This window comes from Tachyglossus aculeatus, chromosome 24, assembly GCF_015852505.1.
Source record: "Tachyglossus aculeatus isolate mTacAcu1 chromosome 24, mTacAcu1.pri, whole genome shotgun sequence".
Lineage (NCBI taxonomy): Eukaryota > Metazoa > Chordata > Mammalia > Monotremata > Tachyglossidae > Tachyglossus > Tachyglossus aculeatus.
The window spans coordinates 20642568-20664229 of record NC_052089.1 but is presented as its reverse complement, the minus strand read 5'-3'; the positions used below and the strand labels follow the sequence as shown (position 1 = coordinate 20664229).

General features: G+C 38.9%; 1 protein-coding gene across 12 annotated transcripts in view; it reads left to right on the top strand.

Annotated features, from left to right (window-relative positions):
- ROBO2 (roundabout guidance receptor 2) overlaps nt 1-21662 on the top strand; it is a 1226656-nt gene that overhangs the window by 1082436 nt on the left and 122558 nt on the right. For all 12 annotated transcript variants that reach the window (XM_038766056.1, XM_038766059.1, XM_038766055.1 and 9 more), the window contains one exon: nt 6401-6539. In XM_038766056.1, coding sequence (XP_038621984.1) covers nt 6401-6539 — 139 coding nt within the window. The remainder of the gene's footprint in view (nt 1-6400; nt 6540-21662) is intronic.

Genomic DNA, 21662 nt, shown 5'->3' with positions numbered 1-21662 from the left:
CCCCAGATAGAACAATAAGAAAATAAAAACAAAGCAAGAGGGACTCTAATCACATCCCTAGACCCAAAATCCCATTGAAAGATCAAAGGAAACTTCTGTCCTGCACCATGTTATTAATCCCTTTAATGGAAAATATGTGAACATTTGTCATAATCAATTTGCAATCCAAAATACTCTCCCCTTTTAGTTTAGCTCCTGGGAATCAGAAATTCTGATTCTGATTTCTTTTAAAAAGCCCAACTCTGTCATTTAAGTATGATTTTTTTGTCTTCTAGAGTTGTCCATGATGTTCATTCAGGAATGTTCTGCAGATTTTATTGGTTGATTAGCCTCTCCTTCTACTCAAAAGTGAGAAAGCCACTGTTTGTAACAATAATAAAGGATCAGTTAGAGTCCGGACCAGTAAGCTTATATTTATCTTCCTCTGTTCCTCAAACTGGGGCCAGCGGAGGATTTTGCAGAGGTCAGATAGAAACAAGCCACTTGATGTTCTTTCTGGAGCCCAAGGGAACCTTCGATTGGCACTTGAACTACTCCAACCCCACAGCAGTCAGTGGTGATTCCTAGTCAGAATGAGACTACCTGTTGGTTCATTAGTTCCCTGGATTCCTCTGTTGTTCCTGAAGTGCAAACTCCCCTGGGTTGGGAAGATATTTGATAATGGAACTTAGTATTTATTGCAGGAGGGCAGTGACCATGTTTTCTCCCACCTGCTTTAATGTAATTTTTTTACACTCAGTAAGCACACATTTATATACCAATGATGATGATCATGATGATGATGCAGCAGCAACATCCTACCATTGACCCTCACTGAGAAGATCCCGTCCATGCTCTTAAGGGGTTTAAAATACAGAAGGGATAGATGCTTAGGAAAAGAGAGATGAATTAACTAGACAGCATTTATCTCCTGACGGTCTCCCAATGCTTTCAACCATATGCTTCAAAACTACCCCAACTGCAGACACTGTTCACTTATAATTGCACAAACTATAAACAGTTTCCTTTGCTTTTATGCTTTAGAATTAGAGCCTGTTGATTTTTTTTTTTTTTTTTTTGAAGAGGTGTCTGCCTTCCTTCTGTTCAGTTCCCTGGCAGTATATTGTCCATTTTTTTGTGGGGAAAAACCTGAATCGGTAGTTTGCAAAATATCTTATAGGTGCATTGAATATTAGGAATAACCTGGAAACCTTTGGAAAAATAAGATAATGAAATTTTTTTTAAATTAGAGACTAAAAAAAATCAAGATTGAAATATAATTGTGTCCTCATGATGAGACATTTATCGTTCATTTAGACAAATCTGGGCTTGATAGAGTCGAAGGAAAGTGAATATGTATTTAATTACAATTATTTAATTATCCAAAATGACCATCTAGTCTTTTAGGAGGGGCACAGGCAGTCAGCTATTCACATTTAAGTTGATCTCTGCTTCCTTAAATGACTGTAGTACCTAAGTGATTAATTACAAGTAGGGAAAAGTTAATGCTGAGCCAGACCTCAATCTTCTTGAGTCTGAGTTGTGCTACTGATGACAAGCCTGCTGTGTGTGCCAGCTCAATGAAATATTTATTTTCTACTATAATTAACTGTTCAGGGTTCCCACACACACCTTATGGCCACACCCTTTAGTACCTACCCAGCAACTAGTCTTTTTTATAAATGCCAAGCAGAGTTTATTTCTGAGTTTATTAAGTCCATCCCTTAATAACTGGCATTGTTCTGTCATTGACTGTATTACAGGAATCTTCAAAGGCAATATCATGTGGGAAGACAAAGAATTGGCAGTGGGTGCTTAATTTATTCCATTTCAGTATATAAAGTAGATACTTTAAAGGGTATATGTATGTAACTAAGTTTTTAATTGATGACATTTTTCTTGCCAGTTTCTCAGGTGCGTTGTGCACTACATATTGTTGATAGAATTATAACATGCAATTATTTCACCAGACTTGGCTTTTCAGCCTTAAACAAAAATCATCTTTTTTTTATTTCCCAAATCTTGGATTGAAACTGGGTCTGACACGACTCTGTGAGAACCGTACTTTAACTGAGTATACCTGGCATGCAGCGCTCATCTTCTCCAGAGAGATTAACTTTGTAAGCCAGTTACACAGGTGATTCCAATCTAGTTAATTGTTCATAAAGAATGATAATGACATTGACAGTGGCATTCCCTCTGGTGGCCCCACACTTATTTAATTGGAGGTTGGGCCATCTGAGGGACTCTCAAATAATACCCACTCAGAAGAACAACAGCAGAGAGAATTTGCTTTTTCCTGGTATGTAAAGCCCATTCATTCATTCCATCTTATTTATTGAGCACTTGCTATGGGGGCTCACAGTCTTCATCCCCATTTTACAGATAAGGTAACTGAGGTCCAGAGAAGTTAAGTGACTTGACCAAAGTCACACAGCTGACAACTGGCGGAGCCGGGATTTGAACCCATGACCTCTGACTCCAAAGCCTGGGCTCTTTCCACTGAGCCACGCTGCTTCTCTATAAAAAAAAAAAACTGTTCCCAAACCTACATAGAAAACAACTATTTTTTGAATGTAAAGTGACTGTCAGCTAGTACATGAGAGAAGACTGAAGATTCATGTCCCAAAATCCAGAATTTCTGGAATTAAATTTAGTTCATGAAAACTGGAAAAAACATATTTGAAAAGTGGTGCACCTTTCAAAACATTCAATGTTTGGCCCATGGTAAGTGGTGAACAAATAATAATGGCAATTATTATCACTACTCTTTAAATTGCTTACAAATCTCAGAATTCAACCCATTTAGAAATGTGGGTGGAATTTTAAATTGTCTTTGAGGCCATCAAAAAATATTCCTTTACCAGGATGGAGGATTCTTCAACTCTGCTTTAGATGTCTATGTAAGCAAGTGTTCTGGCCATATTCTTGGGCTGTTACCTATTTTATTGACCCGGGCCTTTTTGGATTAGCTAACGAATGGTTGCCAAAATGTCAATTCCCCAATCCGATATTGATTCCTTAGGTTTTCCCTTGAACTTCTCAGGAGAGTAAGGGCATTGCTTAGTTCCACATCCCAACTGAGCTAGTAGTAACAGCAATCAATAATCCACTGGTGTTTATGAGCATTAATGCTGTGCAGGGATTTGTACTAAATCCTTGAGAGAGTGCAATTGAGTGGGTAGATGTGATCCCTGGCATCATGGAGCTGAAAAACAACAGGAGAGCAGCTCTGGAAAATTAATTCATTCATTCAGTCGTATTTATTGAGCGCTTACTGTGTGCAGAGCACTGTACTAAGCGCTTGGGAAGTACAAGTCGGCAACATATAGAGACGTTCCCTACCCAACAGTGTGCTCACAGTCTACAAGGGGGAGACAGAGAACAAAACATATTAACAGAATAAAATAAATAGAATAAGTATGCACAAGTAAAATAAATAAATAGAGTAATAATAAATAAATAGAGTAATAATGTGGGTCAGGGGACTTGCAACACCATAGACAGTAGCTGTAAAACCACTCACTCTACTTCTGATGCCCTAGTTGCATTCAAGAACCGGTACTAAAATAACCAACCCTAGTTCTGATCGTTCCAGCAAGCCAAACATGAGGACTTATCTACCTTAGGGGGTGAGTCCTGCAGATTTGATGGTTGTTGGAATATTTTGGGTGCTGCCTGGGTCACTTGGGAATTGCAAGTGACACATAGGATTAGTAAAAGAAGAGAAAACACTAAGGGGTGACTTGACTAAGGACTGCATCACAGAAGACCACATAGCCCAGGATAATTAAAAGTCAGTAAATTTAGAACTATTAAATGAAAATTCTACTTAATACAACTCTATCATCTGCCAAGAAAATTTATTGACCTAAAACACTATCAAGATACTATCAAGTGACATGATAGGCTTTGATATTTTAACAGTGGTAACTGTTTTTATGACCACTAATAACATTTGTGGACCTGCAAATTAAGATAAGATTCACCAAAGCTGGGGCATATAAGGTTTGGTAAGGCATAGCAGTGTGTAATATATTTGACACCTGGCTAGATGTATTAAAAAAGATATTTCTCTTCTTCTGAGCTTTTATAGTCTGACCATATTTTTGGAGTTTTACTACCTACAGTATTCTTCCTTAAGTTCCCAAAAGTACGTACTTCTTTCATTTACTTAGGTCTTTGTGGCTTGTATTTATTTTTTTGTTTCCTTAGAAAATTCATGCAAAATAGTTATGCCTAAAGAAATTGTAATAGACTAAGTGAATAGTGAACATATTGGTATGGCAGATTCTCATGACCGAAGGCAGTCAATGTAGTTGGGTGATGAATATTCAGAGTACAATTAAATGCAAAGCGTATGATTGTAATAGCTTTAATAATTCACAAAGTTTCTCCTGAAATGTGAAGAAGTTACTGTAAAATCTGGGAGGGAAAGGGCAATACTAATCAGTCCATTACAAGATAATAAGGTGCCTTTAGTCTGGAGATATTTTTTATGAGGTCTACTGCTATAAAACATATTTATTTTCTGGGCTAGCCATACACCCAGATTTAGCTGGCACATACTGGTTTGGGTAGGGAGTCCCAGACCTTTTTAGTAATAAATAGATAAATGCTTCAGAATTCAGACCATCCTGGCTAAACTCCTCAATTTGCCATTCAATTTCCAGCTGTCCTTGTTCAGTTGAAATATCTGGAATTCCATATTTGGATTAAAGTGTGCCCAGATCCTATACATATTAGAAGCCACAGCATTTTAGCATTTTAACATAACATAATATAATTTTAACAGTGGGCTACACTCTTACACAACCCAAACTAGCCATTCTCCCATTCTCTCTGTGGAAGTGGAAGATACACGATAACAACGACAATTATAACAATAATAATAACCACTATAAGTGTGGGGTTTAAGTGCTTAATATGTACCAAGCACTGTTTGGATGTTATCCCAAAGTTCTGCTTGTAGAAATGGCATGACTGCTCAATTTTCCATAGTTGAGGGCAGCATTGACTCCTGGCTATAACTGTGACCTGAGCTACAGAAGTCTCCAGATGCAATGATGAGGTGTTATAATAATAATGATGGCATTTATTAAGTGCTTACTATGTGCAAAGCACTGTTCTGAGCGCTGGGAAAGTTACAAGGAGAACAGGTTGTCCCATGGGGGGCTCACAGTCTTAATCCCCATTTTACAGATGAGGGGACTGAGGCACAGAGAAGTTAAGTGACTTGCCCAAAGTCACACAGCTGACAATTGGCGGAGCCAGGATTTGAACCCATGACCCCTGACTCCAAAGCCCGTGCTCTTTCCACTGACCCCCACTGCTTCTCTAGAGCACAGCCAGAGAGAGAGAAGCACTGGTGATGTGGAAGTGGCAACAGCACTAACCTGGGCCAGGAGAAATCTTGTACTGCTTTAAGTACAAGAAGTGTACTTAAAAGTTGCCAATTTGTACTTCCCAAGCGCTTAGTACAGTGCTCTGCACGTAGTAAGCGCTCAATAAATACGATTGATTGATTGATTGATTAATCTCCCCAGCCAGTTCAACACTAACAATCATAGTAGTAGTAATACTACTACTAATAACAATTGTGGTATTTAAGTACAAACTATTTGCCAAGCCTTGTACTAAGTGTTGCGGTAAAAACAGTTAATGATAATGATGGTATTTGTTAAGTGCTTACTATGTGCCAAGCACTGTTCCAAGCGCTGGGGTAGATAGAAGGTTATCAGGTTGTCCCATGTGGGGCTCACATTCTTAATCCCCGTTTCACAGATGAGGTAACTGAGGCACAGAGAAGTTAAGTGACTTGCCCAAAGTCACACAGCTGACAAGTGGAGGAGTGGGGATTAGAACCCACGACCTATGACTCCCAAGCCCGGGCTCTATCCACTGAGCCACGCTGACTAACCAGCTCATTTAGTTTGGGAACCAAGGAGGGTGCCATGCTTACCACCCTCCCCTTCCTGCAGTGTCTGATCCTTGGGATGCCAAGTATTGGTTCCTTTTTATTCAAGAGAAAGAGGAGGACTGAATTGATTTCTGCAAAGCACCATATAAAGGATTAAAGGAACGGATAATAACCCAAAGCATTAAGAAAAAAAATGAGGCCAGGAGGGTTCTTGAAGAAACTCAAAGGTATAAAAAAAAAAAAAACAAAAGAATTTTCATCTTTTACTAGTAAGGTACACACACATTATTCAGATTAGTTAGCCGAAAAAATGTATTGTGACCTCTTAATGGTTTTCCCTGGTCTGAGATATTCCGTTAATTATGGGCTAAGTCCCATCATGAAACGAGAGAGAGCAACGTAGACAAGGACAGTTGTTTGGTGTTTTTTTTTTTTACTTTTTTTCAGGCTTTCATTTGCTCAAAAACCCTTACCCTATTCCGCTTTGAATTTTTTTTCAAGAACGACCCACATTCCTCAGGAGGCCAATTAACCAAGTGGTCCTGGAAGAAGAGGTGGTAGAGTTTCGATGTCAGGTCCAGGGAGACCCTCAGCCCACCGTAAGATGGAAAAAAGATGATGCAGATCTGCCAAGAGGAAGGTAAGAGAGACCAGAGAAAGATGCTGTTCTAACTGATTCTTGGGTTCCCTCGTTCTTGGCCCAGTGCTGCAATACGTAGGGTCAAGAAGGGCGAAGCATTGAACATTTGGTCTGCAAACTATGGCACTAACCTCGGGGACCTGAACTGATGTTAACTGATGTTCTGCGAGAAGCTCTTTGGAAGCAGGCCAGATAGAGCAGAATACAGAGGACTGGCAGAGTTTCCTCTTCTATTACAAAAATCATTTTTTGGCTTAGGAGGATCCTTCTTCTCATAAAGGCACTAGAAATGAGGGCTAATAAATAAACACAATTGCAATGAAAATAAAACTGGTTTCAGATGTGAGATGTGACTGTGCGGAGAAGAGGGGGACCACAGACGTGTAACCAGATTTGTGGTGGAAAGTAGAGAAGCAGCATGGCTCAGTGGAAAGAGCCCGGGCTTTGGAGTCAGAGGTCATGGGGTCAAATCCCGGCTTCACCAATTGTCAGCTGTGTGACTTTGGACAAGTCACTTAACTTCTCTGTGCTTCAGTTCCCTCATCTGTAAAATGGAGATGAAGACTGTGAGCCCCCCATGGGACAGCCTGATCACCTTTTATCCCCCCAGCGCTTAGAACAGTGCTTTGCACATAGTAAGTGCTTAAGAAATACCATCATTATTATTATTATTATTACTTGAAATATCCCATGTCCGCCTTCTTCATTCATTAATTAATTCAATTGTATATATTGAATACTTTGTGCAAGCACTCTACTAAGCGCTTGGGAGAGTACAATATAACAATAAGCAGACACATTCCCTGGCCACAGTGAGCTTATAGTCTAGAGTAAGAACCCACTGACAGGAAGATTGCTTTCCTGGATCAAGACAAAGAGTATATTCCCAAATAAAATGGGAGCATCCCCTTTGTTTCTCTCCTATTAGTTTTCTAGACTTTTCCAGAATACTGGTTGCTCACCCAGCCTTTACTGTCTTTTCTCCTCTGTATTTGAATATCCTCCTAATAAGGGCAAGTGTTTTTTTTTTTAATCCTTCAAGGGAATTTTCCTTTTTTTTGCAGTCATCTAAATGATGAAAGCATTTTTCCACCAAAATTCTATTTACATTCTTTGTAGCAGCGTGATTTGTTTTTTTTACCCCTCCTACCTTCTGAACTTCAATGTATTTTTCTTTTAATTTCATCCTAATGCCATCACATTTCTCTTGCCCAGTGGACCATCAACCTGCTTCCACACAGTCCATTTTGTCTTCTCTTATGTTATCTTTAGTCCTCACTTCTTTTTCATTCACCAACACTGTTCCACATTTCTTTTCAATGCACCATAGCCCATATCTCTTGCTTTCTCTTTCTCCTCATCCCTTCATTTCCCTGCCATTTCTAGACATTCATTTCTAGACATCCATTTAGGTTTCAGTACCTGGCCATGTTGTGGGCAAAAAAACCCAAATGAAAATCAGTTTTGGATCTATAAAAACAGATATTTTGGGCAGTGTAAAAATCAGAACTTGAAGTTAAATTATGTATTTTTGGCGATTGCGAATTTTTTTAAACTAGTTAAACGAATGCAGTGATATACATATACATATATATCACTATATATATATTACAGGAAAAGACCTTCCAATATTGCATGGGTGAAAATAATCCTACAGTTGACAGTAGTCGCTATCCCAAAAAGCCTCAATTTTGAAAATTAATGTTCATTTTTAAATTTTATCAACCTATGGCATTCTAAGCTTTTAGAATCAAAATCAGCAGTTTTAATTTTCTGGCATTTACAAGGTGCAGGTGGGTAAAAAGGGAAAACAGGTAGTAATTCAGTTCAGGCTCCTTGCATTGAATCTTAATCTATGGTGACAAGGAATTACTACAGTCAAGGATTAGCTTTTCCCAAAGCAACGGTATAGAGGTTAGGGCGTTCAAAAAAAAACAAAGAATCCCAGCCATAAAGCACATCTATAATTAGTCCTCTCGCTGACACTCTGATTTATGAAATTGGGACTGAATTACCCCAAGGAAATGGTACTACTGAGGGATATTTTACTAGACTATATGCTTGTAACTTTCTGTACCTTCCATGTACCTTAGCAGAAGTTTTCAACCCATTCATCTAATCAGGTTCACTGCACCAATTATATTTTGAGAAATGACTATCGGGGGCGTGTATTGTTTATGTAAAGATTCAACAAAATGTCTTCATTGCTCAAGTTACTCTAGGTGGCTCCCAAGCCAGTTGAAATTCTGGTATATTTTTCTTCGACAGCTGGTTTTGGAGAAGACTGAAAGAGCCCCACTAAATGGGTGTGTTTTTATTTGAGTAGCAATGAAGATAATCTTCTCAGGTGATGTTTAGAAAACCAAAAAGCCACAGTAGGTTGGTTCTGTGTGTTTGGGACTCATTTCTTTAAGTATGACCTCTAAAATTATGTGCTGTACATTTTTGTTTCAAAGAGAGTACCTTTTGAACTTTTTGACTCCCGCCTTGGGATATATATTTTAACATCTGTATTCCATTTTGGGAAATTTATGTGATTCTCAGTTTGCCCCCTTTATTTAAAAGGCCAGATTGTCAGAACAGGTGCTCCCTGGTTCTAACTTTCCCACCTTAAGTAGTTTCCCTACATCAAACCGATGGCAGTCTTGACTCTGATGATATTCTGACCAAAGCTACTCAGAGTGATTGCGTTCAAGTCATTTTATGATTATATTTCCAGCTTGTTTTAGTGCAGAATTAGTCTTGTAGAAACCTAGCTGTGCAACCCTCAATTCATAAAAGACCATTCTGTTTCTTTAAAGAAATCTACATTTCCTTTTAATATCTAGTGCTTTTATTGCTCGTTTTTGTATTTTATATCCTCTAAACTCAACATTCATTATAATAGTAATGGTAATAATGATAATTGTAGCATTAGTTAAGGGTTTACTCTGTGCCAAACACTATTCTAAGCACTGGAGTCAATGCAAGATAATCAGGTTGGACGTGGTTCTTGGCTTACAAGGGGCTTGTATTCTTAAGTAGGAGGGAGAACAAGTACTTTATCCCCATTTTACAGATGAGGAAACTGAGTCACAGAGCAGTGAAGTGACTTGACCAAAGTCACACAGCAGGCAAAGGGCAGAGCAGATATTGGAACCCAGGTCCTTTTACACTTAGGCCTCTGCTCTTCCCATTAGGGCCCACTGCTCCTCAGGTATCATATGTGTTAGTTCCCTTTTCCTGTGGATAAAATCACCTTATAAATTTACCTTAATACTTCGATTACTAAAATTGAATTTTCAAATAGCCTTTAAAAATGACAGGACAAGACTAAGGAGAGTCAGAGGCAAGCATTCAGTAGATTGCTGGGGAGGGCTGTGCGTAAGTGTATGTTCATTGATTTCTGGACTTTTTAAAATTGTATCTGTTAAATGATGATGATGATGGTATTTGTTATGCACTTACTATGCTTCTAGACTGTGAGCCCATTGTTGGGTAGGGATCATCTCTATATGTTGCCAACTTGTACTTCCCAAGCGCTTAGTACAGTGCTCTGCACACAGTAAGCACTCAATAAATACAATTGAATAAATGAATGAATGTGCCAAGCACTGTTCTAAGCGCCAGGGTAGATATAAGGTTAACAGGTTGTCCCACGTGGGGCTCACAGTCTTAATCCCCATTTTACAGATGAGGTAACTCCGGCACAGAGAATTTAAGTGATTTGCCCAAAATCACACAGCTGACAAGTGGCGGAGCCAGGATTAGAGCTCACGACCTTCGACTCCCAAGCCCGGGCTCTTTCCACTAAGCTACGCTGCTTACTATGTGCTAGACACTGTATCAGGTGTTGGGGGAGAGATAAGATTCATTTATTCATTCAATCTTATTTATTGAGCGCTTACTGTGTGCTGAGCACTGTACTAAGCGCTTGGGAAGTACAAGTTGGCAACAGATAGAGACGGTCACTACCCAACAACGGGCTCACAGTCTAGAAAGGGGAGACAGACAACCAAACAAAACATGTGGACAGGTGTCAAGTCATCAGAACCAACAGAAATAAAGCTAGATGCACATCATTAACAAAATAAATAGAATAGTAAATATGTACAGGTAAAATAAATAGAATAATAAATCTGTACAAACATATACACAGGTGCTGTGGGGAGGGGGAGGAGGTAGGGCAGGCGGAATGGGGAGGAGGAGAGGAAAAAGGGGGCTCAGTCTGGGAAGGCCTCTTGGAGGAGGTGAGCTCTCAGTAGGGCTTTGAAGGGAGGAAGAGAGCGAGCTTGGCGGATTTGTGGAGGGAGGGCATTCCAGGCCAGGGGGAGGACGTGGGCCGGGGGTCGATGGTGGGACAGGCGAGAAGATAATCAGATAATAAGAAAATAATAAGATAATCTGGTTGGTCACAATCCATGTCACAAATGGGGCTCACAGCCTTTATCCCCATTTTACAGAGAAGGAACTTGAAGCACAGAGAATTTAAGTGATTTGCCCAATTCCAAATCACAGAAAAATGGCAAGGTGGGACTAGAATCCCTGTTCCTTGACTCCCAGCCCCCGTGTTCTTTCCACTAGGCCTCGCTGGTTCTCTTTGGTCCATGTTCCAAGTGGGCCCCCTTACTGTGAAAGCAGGTCTGAATCCTCTTCCCTTTTCAAATGGAAAATGGATAGAAAGAGAAAGGAAAGGGACATCTTTGGTACCAGTCACTGAGGTAATTTTTAATTTCTTGGAGCAGTGGTTTTGCCTAGCTATATCAATAGTTCAGTCCATTTGTTTAAATAGAAATTGGATTTGCCATTATTTCTGGTGCTTTCTGGACCATATACTGTCATTGCTAAACTGAATCACTGTAAAATTAGATAGGACAATTCTTTTAGAGCAAAAAAAAATCTAAATTTTGAAAATATAAAAGTCCATTGCTAATGCATGTGCGTTTTAAATCCATAATCCACAGAGTAGAGGAAAATTATGTAGATTTTAAAATAATTACTCTGGAAATGATAACTCAATCTATAGCTTTCAGACTGTACTAAAATACTACAAGATTATTTACTGAAGCCTGACTGATGCCAGACTGCAAAAGGCAAATAGGCAATCATTGGTTTGCAGTCCCTGACACCCTGGGCTGAAATATTAGGCTGCGTTTACCACAAATAAAATTGGTTCACACTTTAAATCACCCCGATAAACTCTGCATTAAAGCTATGAAATTAAAAGACGGGAGGATCTAGGTATCTGAACCCAAGTGTGGTATTTGAGCATTTCCAATTCTACCACCACCAGCCTCTCAAATCGAATTTCTTATCATTTTCCTCCTTTTTTTCTTTTTTCTAGTATGTGTTAAGATCTTACTATGAGCCAGGCACTGTTCTAAGTACAGGGGGTAGGTACAGGATAATCAGAATGGACCCAATCCATGTCCCAGGAGCGGCTCACAGTCTTAATCCCCATTTAACAGATGAGGTACCTGATCCGTAGAGAAGTTGTGACTTGCCCAGGGTCACACAGCACAAAGTGGCCAAGCCGGTATTGGATCACAGGTCCTTCTGAATCCCAGGCCCACGCTATAGCCACTAGAACATTAATTTTCTTCATTAAGAAAATTTGAATAGAACCACCTGCGCTTCAAAATGTTGTGAGTGATTAGCTAAAGATATAAAGTTTTGGGTGACTATCAGCGATAAGCAAACTTACATGGTAAATTGGAATAACTAAAAAATACTGATCAAGGCAAAACATATGAATCCTAATTCAGTAGAAATGATATGTTTATTCCTATTTATATTTATTCCTATCTCTGCAGGTATTTTTGTGCATTGGTAGGATTCACTCATGCATAATGAGGGGAAAATAGACCCCTTCTTGGTGAATAGTAACAGTAATGAACCTGAATCAAATATGGGCTAACATCTTGATTCTATTACATTATTTAGGCCTCAAAATAGGGAGAGAGCCATTGTTTTTTTGATGTGATTGTGCGAAGTGTTGTGGAAGATGACATTTCTTTGGCTTAACATTTAATGAAATTTGAATAGGGTTTGTGTGTTGGACCATTTCTACCAAATTTCTACCAAAGCCATGAGGACAGCTGCACAGCCTGTAATTACTGAGCAAGTAATATGTTTTTTGTTTTTGTTTTTTTTTCATGGGGAAAGAAGAGATTTTTCAATTTCAAGTTAAAATTTATGGGACACTGAAGTAGCTGTTTAAACCTTACACATAGAAACTATTATGCCAGACCTTCATCAGAAAAAGGCTAGTACCAAGGGTGTGTTTTTAGTTTCCTTAAAACATATCTGTTAAGTGGAATCTACTGCTTTTGATTTTTTTTTTTAACAGTCTGGCCCAAAGCATCTGGCTATGCTCAGTTGAGATTACATCGTTAAGGAAATTACAACCCACACTTGTAAATGGTTTTATAGACCCTTTATGGTTACAGGAGTAGTGTGTAATGAAACAAGAGTTGCAACTTCCCCATCAGATAGAATTTTTTGTTTGGAGAGGTCCCGAGTAGGAAGCAATATTCTAATTACTTACAAGTGTAGGTGGATTGCAGCAGAGGACAAATACTGACAGAGTTGAAATTCATCATTTTCAGAAAGTTAATATCCTGAAAGAACTTGATCATCAGTAAAAATCAATCGAGGAAAAAGAAACGTGAATATCAGTCAGCCCTGTCCTCAAGGAATTGACAGTCTTTTAGAGGAGTGAGAGATACTAAAATGAATTACTACGAAGAAGTAATGGGTGTGCATAAGATATAGATGAGCTCTATAGGAAGTGGCTAGTACATAAATGCATATAAGTGTTGAGGGCAGAGAAATCTGACCGGACCTCTGACAGAGTCCCAGGAAAAGAGCAAAAATAATGCTTAAATAAGTTTTTTAACCTAAATTTACCTTTGGAATGTGCATGTCCAGATAAATTGTAAAACATGTTCATGCTTGGGGAATATAAATAATTTCATGTGTTTGCTTTTGTTTGTTGATTCCATGCTAGCTAGATTATTCACTGGGCTAAATCACTAAACACTAACATCTTGTAAACATTAAGTAGAGGCATAATCAAATTATCCCACTTGCTTCCATGGATTTAGTCCTGAAATTTTTCTCTTCTCAAACTCAAATCTAAGCTCTTTTAGTAATCAGATGCCTTTTTCTAATGAACTGTTAATATATTTTGAAAGATACCGTATTTGGAAGTTCAGTTCTTTTAGAAGACTCGTTTCAAAAGTTTGGGGAAATTGCAATACTGACCAGTTAGATTGAAAACTATTTAAAAAAAAAAAACAAACCCAGTGCATTTTGTAGCTTGGGCATCACCCGGTTTGACAACTCTGGTATAATCAATTAAGACTTACTTTTGAGGGAAATATTGCATTTGTAATCCTGTCTAATATTAATTTACATTGATTAAAATATATCTTAAATGAGCATTAAGAAAAAGAACAGCTATATGGTAATGGTGCTATGAATCTAATTGTGATTGCTTATTTGGTTTTGTCAGCAAATTTTAATTTCAATTATTAGCAGCTTGAATAGATGGTGAAAATGATTTTTCCTTATTAAGCAGCCTATTTATGGTATATATTCCTAGTTTAGCTCTATTGTCTTTTCAGTTCACAGGGTTTTTTTTTTGCTTCCCAAGCTAAACACAGAGAAGAGATTAACTCCTTATAGAAGGACAATAAGGAGTGTTCTTAATGGCTTGCCAGAGAGAGTCATTAAAAAGAAGGGCATTTAATGTGCCATTCATATTCTTATATAAATCTGGAGTGACTATCAGAGGATTTTTCTTATCCACTGTCAAACAGAGCACATGGCTGGCACATGGTGAACTGCAATTTGAGCCATGAATATTTAAATCAATCCAGAAAACACAAATGAAGAGTTCCATGAAGTACAGTGAAAATACCCTACGTTTACCCCTAGTCAGCCAAAGAAAGAGAACAGTAGGGTGCAAGCTCATTTATTAGATGAAATAGTAACAGTCAATTTTAGAATCCCAAATATTCAGTTTGTCACAAAGTCCAAGTAGCCGGCTATTTTATTGAAAGAAAAAAAACCCTGCTCAAGGGTTAAATGTGCTATTTTCAAAGTAATTGGCTCTCTCTGTATAACCATGGCACGGTTTTCTTGTATTGAGTAATTATTTAGGAGTCTCCATTGTTTGTAAAATGTGTCTCTGAAATTCAGAGGGCATGCTGAGGAAGTGGGCTGCCCTCTAATGTAGTAAACCCCTTCAAGGCCAGACAGCACTTTGGGCTCCTGATAATCAAACCAAGTTTAGGTTGACTGATAAGATCGGGTTAATTAAAAGCCAAGTATTAAAAAAAAAAAAGGCAAGAGAGCAGGAAGAGGTAGATGATGGGTCTTAAGTTTAACATTAGAAGTGAAAATAAGGATTTCTAAACAGGACCTAAGAGCCACAGAGTCCAGGCTCTGAAGGACAAGTTATTCCCTATCCCTATGGAATAATGTCTGTAAGAGTCTGAGAATGGCATGTCCGGGTGAGAAATTAGAGATTGCCAACCTAGAAACCATTTATTACCTCAAATGCAAGCTAGTACTTGACAATTGGCAGTCACAAAGAATACTAATAATATTAAAGTTAGTGATTTATGGCAATGAGGAAGATGATCCTGTAATTTTGCTTCGGTGGAATAGTCAAAAAAGATTTAAAAGTATCGACATACACAGACGATTGTAGTCGATTTAAGGTGTCACTTAGGGAGTAAATCAATCAATGGTATTTATTGTGCATTTACTGTGTGCAGAGGACTGTACTAAGCACTTGGGAGAGTAGAGTGTCACGGAGATAATGGACACATTCCTTTGGTAATGACACCATATTAGTCCGGACAGTCTGTAAACATGTCTTCTCATGGGCAAGTCACTTAACTTCTCTGTGCCTCAGTTACCTCATCTGTAAAATGGGGATTCAGAGTGTGAGCCTCATGTGAGACAGGGACTGTGCCCATCCCGATTGCCTTGTATCTACCCCAGTGCTTAGAGCAGTGCTTGGCACATAGTAAGCATTTAACAAATACCACAATTATTATTATTATTATTATTAATCCTTCTCCTAATGTCAGCTTGCAACACTATTACCTTGGCTACAGCAAAGGGTTCTGGACCTCTATTTTATCAATCAATCAGTCATATTTATTGAGTGCTTACTGTGTGCAGAGCTCTGTACTAAGTGCTTGGGAAGTACAAGTTGGCAACAAATAGAGACAGTCCCTACCCAACAGTGGGCTCACAGTCTAGAAGGGTGAGACAGAGAACAAAACCAAACATACTAACAAAATAAAATAAATAGAATAGGTATGTACAAGTAAAATAAATAAATAAATAAAAATAAAATAAATTTTAGTGTTTAATGGCATCCATTGAGGGCAGAATACTGAACAGGGAGGCTTCTTAACCCCACAACTTTCATGGAGTTTAGGGATGGGGCCCTCCAAATCCCGAATCAGACTGATTCCTAGAGGAAAAATGAATATTTGAATAATCTGCATTGGTGTGATCAGCTGCAGGCTTCTGACTCCCTCTGGGCCTGGGTGGCCAGTGACCCCGTGTAATCCCGTGTGATGCCATTTGGGAACTTTTGCAGAAGTTCATTTGAACCATTATTGAGAAAACTTAAACAGCATAAGATATGATAACCATCCGCTAGCCATTTCAATCTTAGAATTAGGGTATTTCAAAATGTGCCTGAATCAAAAGGTCTCAATTTGCAGTCTCCAAAGTACCAAGTCCCAAACTCCACTTTTACTGTGTTGTCTGAGGCTGTTACTTCCCCTCATATTGGCTGAAGCTGCCCTGGGTTCGGAATGCCATTTTGGAGATAAAAAGTAATGCGTGTGATTCATTCTGAATGTGTCCCTGCCAAAACCTGCCACCCAAAGTCTTTCTGGAGCAGGTTAAATGAAACAGTATCAGAACTCTAGAGTTAGGGGGTTTTAATTTTCCTTGAGTATCTTCCAGGAACAGAAATAATGAATTGGGAAATGTTTTGTGATTATAATATATAAACTGTAAGGGGTAATCCATTTTCCTTGCATACGGTGAAAGTATTGCTGTGGAAAATGGGTAATTTTTCTCAGTGAATATGAATTATATTTAAAACATTATTTCAGTGGATTTCAGGCTATGTTGTCAGATTCATAGGCACTTTCAAAACTTTGAAAGGAACATACAGTTGGGCGCATTACATTACTACAATTAATATAACAAATGGCATTTAAATTACAAAAATGTGTTCCCAGAAAGCGGTAACTGTTCCAGCCATTACGCAAAATTTCTCCCAGCAGCAGAGGTAGGTCTGCTACTAGTAAGAGTGTTATTTGAATTTAAGGGTATTTGCACCCAGGAACAAAGCTCAATTACATACTCAGATGTCAAAATATTATAAAAATATTAGAATTTAGATATCATCATAATTTCAAAAAATGAACATTTCCTATAGCTGAGAATACAGGAATTCTAAGTAACTTGAGAGTTAGTCTGAGGACTGATTGACAGGAGCTGTAACAAATAATAATAATAATAATAGTCTTATTACTTAAGTGCTTTATTATGTTCCAGGCACTGTATTAAGTGCTAGGGTAGATATAAGACCATCAGTCTAGACACGACGCTGTCCCATTTGGGGCATACAATATATACAGAAGGGTGAGCAGGTCTTTCATCCCCATTTTAAAGATGAGGAAACTGAGGCACAGAGCAGTTAAATGACTTGCCCCTGGTCACAGACATTTCGCAGAGCCAGGATTGGTATCCAGGTTCCCTGACTCCCAGTCTTGTGTTCTTTCGCTAGGCCATGCTGGTTCTGAAATATTAGAATTAAAATAGCACTATAATGAACAAATGCTCAGTGAGAGTGTGATTATAATAATGGTGGTATTTTTTAAGCACTTACCAAGCACTATTCTAAGCCCTGGGGTAGATACAAGGTAATCAGGTTGCCCCATGTGGGGCTCACAGTCTTAATCCCCATTTTACAGATGAGGGAACTGAGGCACAGAGAAGTGAAGTGACTTGCCCAAAGTCACCCAGCTGACAAGTGGCGGAGCTGGGATTAGAACCCACGACCTCTGACTCCCAAGCCCGGGCTCTTTCCACTAAGCCACGCTGCTTCTCGAAACTTGGAGAATGCGGGCATCGATCCCGCTACCTCTCACATGCTAAGCGAGTGTTCTACCATTTGAACTAATTAGGAATGCATGCACTAATAATGATGGTAATAATGATAATTATTTGTTAAGCACTTACTATGTGCAAAGCACCATTCTAAGCGCTGGGGAGGTAACAAGGTGATCAGGCTGTTCTACGGGAGGCTCACAGTCTTAATCCCCATTTTACAGATGAGGGAACTGAGGCCCAGAGAAGTGAAGTGACTTGCCCAAAGTCACACAGCTGACAAGTGGCCGAGCCGGGATTTGAACCCATGACTTGTGACTCCAAAGCCCGGGTTCTTTCCACTGAGCCACGCTGCTTCTCTAAACTGTATATTTTGTCTCTGCTATTGTGAGTGCAGGACTCTGGAGGCCAAATAGTCTACGATTATCTGTACAGCCAGAGGAAGAAAGTGGAAATTAGGGTTCTCACCCCAAGTATAAATCTGAGAGCTCAAGGCACCTTGCAAACTAGATTTCCTAGTTCCCAATCATCATGAGAAGATAAATGATAAATTCTCAGGAAACAATTAAAAAATAAAAAATAGTTGGCTTCACTTTGAAAAGTTAATCAAAGCATGTGTAGCTACGGCACATTTATCTGTTGTGGTTTATTCTGATACAGATGGTGTCATTTGTGCTGTCATTCCACATAGTTTCAGATCTATGTTGGGAATACTAGTGGATTTTTTTGGCTTCCGTATTTTCAGCTTTATTTTGTTTGTTTTTAATGCTATTTGTTGAGTTCTTTCTCTGTGCCAGACACTATACTAGGTACTGGGGTAGATACAAGCTAATCAGGTTGGACACCGTCCATGTCCCACATGGGGCTCGCAATCTTAAACCATACTTTATAGGTGAGATTAACTGAAGCACAGAGAGGTTAAGTGACTTGTCCAAGGTCACACAGCAGACAGGTGGCAGAGCCAGGATTAGAAAACGCAGGTCCATGCTCTGTCCGTCGCATGCTGCTTCTCAACTATATAACTATGCAGGAAACGACACCAAATGTTCAGTGAAGGTGAAATTGTGAAATTTCTGGTTTGGGAACATGAAAATGGTGGGAAAAGGTCCAAGTAAAGAAGTCCCTAGAGGGAGAGGTTGATTATTGACTGCTATAGGAAAATGGAACTTTTAATCCAAACTATTTTTAGGTATTACGGATTAATTTATCTTGTGTTGTTCATTGCCTGCCCGTATTTTAATAGTCTTGACAGTTTTATGTTTTTTTATCATATTCCCCCTTTAAAAAAAAAAAAGACAAAAGGTTTCTTTCCCACTTTGTTACAGCTGGTACCAGTCAATCTCAATTCACGGTACAGTGATGATAGCACATGTCCAGGGGCCAAATCTGATTGGTTTGCATTTTTCAGTAGTGTTTCATATCAGAAAAAAAAGTGTCTGTATGGCAGAGACTGTCAGCACACGATTCTACAACTGTCATTAATCAAAACCAGGAACAATGAATGCATTCATATGAACGAGAGACTGCCAAATTTCACAATCAAAATCACCCCAGTTTCTATTAGAATTTCCTCACCAGCAACGTTTTTTCAACTGTTCTTTTATTTTCCTGGTTAATTAAAGGCAGACTCTTAACAATTACATCTAGAACGTATGTAATATTATTTGATGTTTGAAAGAGGCTTCTTGATATCTTTGAGATTGGTGGTTATTTACAAAGTCTCAGTTCTGAAGTGAAGGCTAAAGAGCAAGGTAGAGTGAATGGCAAAGTATCCAATACTTTTTAACAAAATATATAAAAGCTATGAAATGGCAATAAATATAAATAACTGCTACTTAGAGGTGTTGAATATAGTTAATTTTGATGTCAGTATGAGAAGAAACCAAATATTCAGGTACTGAATATCCAGGGTGTTAGTGGACCTACCCATATATACTCAAAGCACAGTTTCCTAAACAGTATTACATGAAGAACTGAACTGTTATTTGAAATTTCATTCAGTCTTCCAAACTACTGTCTGCTTGTAGGAGAAAAAAATTGAATAGCATTTGGATTTCAAGTACAAAAACCAAATGATCAAACTCAATGGTGTAAAGCATCAGTAAGAATATAATTAGCCACATACTGATTCATCCAGGAGGAAAGGCAAGAAATTAGGCTACATTTATTGGACCTGCAGAAACATTTGACACCTAATTGCTTGTGAAATATGTAGTTTTAGCTAGGAAATTATTGCCCGAGAGAGAGCAGGATTGAATAGAGAGAACAGGAGATGAGTAATAGGAAGGAATGCCGTGATCTTTGCCTGGTTCAATATCACTGTGAGGATTTGGAAAAGACATATAATCAGTGGTATTTTTGGAGCACTTACTGTGTGCAGAGCACGATACTAAGTGCTCCAGAAGGTGCAATACAATAGAGTTAATATATTTGTTACTCAAACATAGAATAAATTGTTAATGATTGAAATTTTGCCCTTCAAACGTGTCTACCAACTCTGTTATTCATTCAATTGTATTTATTGAGCACTTACTGTGTGCACATCACTGTACTAAGCACTTGGGAAGTACAGGTCGGCAACATATAGAGATGGTCCCTACCCAATAATAGGCTCACACTGTACCATTCATTGATTGGTTTTAGGTACACTGCAGATCCATGCACTCCTATGAAAATATACAATTCTAAAAACAGGCAACTCAACTACAAGTCCACAAACCCTCATTTTTATCCTGACTTGGTCATTGCCTCCTTGTGTGATCTTAGGCCCATCACTTGATTATTCTGTACCTCTTTGGCAAAATGTGGTCCGTGTCCAGTGGGAAAATATTCCTGGGCTAAGTGGTGTAGGTTTCTTTTACAAGAGAAAATTCAGTGCCTTGAGTAGCTTACAGGCTTACCTGATTGACTGTTTACAATGCCCTAGAAACTCAGCTAATAGTTCATTTCAGAAAGGGAAAAGAGAAGCATATTTAGCATGGATATGATCGCTTATGTAATTTGAAAAGATAGTTTATTTTCTCCATCATTTATTCTCTTTATTTATTCTACAGTCTCTTTGCATGTGTGATTCCCTAACCTGCATTTGTCCCCCGCAGCCCCCAGTCTCTCTCCTTCTCTGCATTCCCTCATTTCCTCCTGCCATTAGGACATCTCTACTTGGATGTACTGCTGACTCCTCAAACTTAACATGTCCAAAACAGAGCTCCTTACCTTCCAACCCAAACCCTGTCCTCCCCGTGACTTTCCCATCACTGTAGACAGCATCACGATCCTTCCTGTCTTACAAGACCATAGCCATGACATTATCCTCAACTCATCTCTCTCTTTCAATCCACATATTCAATGTTTTATGAAATCCTGTCAGTTCAACCTTCTTAACATCGCTAAAACCTAACATTTCCTTTCCATCCAAATTGCAACCACATTAATCATTACAGAACATTCGGTCCATGTTTCCCCCTCCTCAAGAACCTCCAGTGGTTGTCCATCCACATCCAACTCCGTGCCCCATCGTCTTTAAAGCACTCGATCACCTTACGCCCTCCTACCATACCTTGCTGCGTTCCTACTATAATCCAGCCAGCGCACTTTGTTCCTCTAATGACACTGTACCTAGATCTTATCTGTCTCGCCGCCAAACTCTCACCCACTTCTTTCCTCTGGCCAGGAACACTCTTCCTCTTTATATCCAAGAGATGATAACTCTTCCCATCGTCAAAGCCTTCTTGTATCCAAGAGATGATGACTCCCCCCGTCTTCAAAGCGTTATTGAAGGCACACCTCCTCTGAGATGCCTTCCCCAACTCAGTCCTAATTTCCTCTTCTCTCACTCCCTTCTGTGTCACCCTTGGGCTTGAATTTGCACCATTTATTCACCCCTCCCTCAGCCCCATAGTGCTTATGAACTTATCCATAATTTATTTATTTTTATTAATGTCTCTTTTCCCCACTCTAGATTGTAAACTTACTAACTCTGTTATGTTGTAC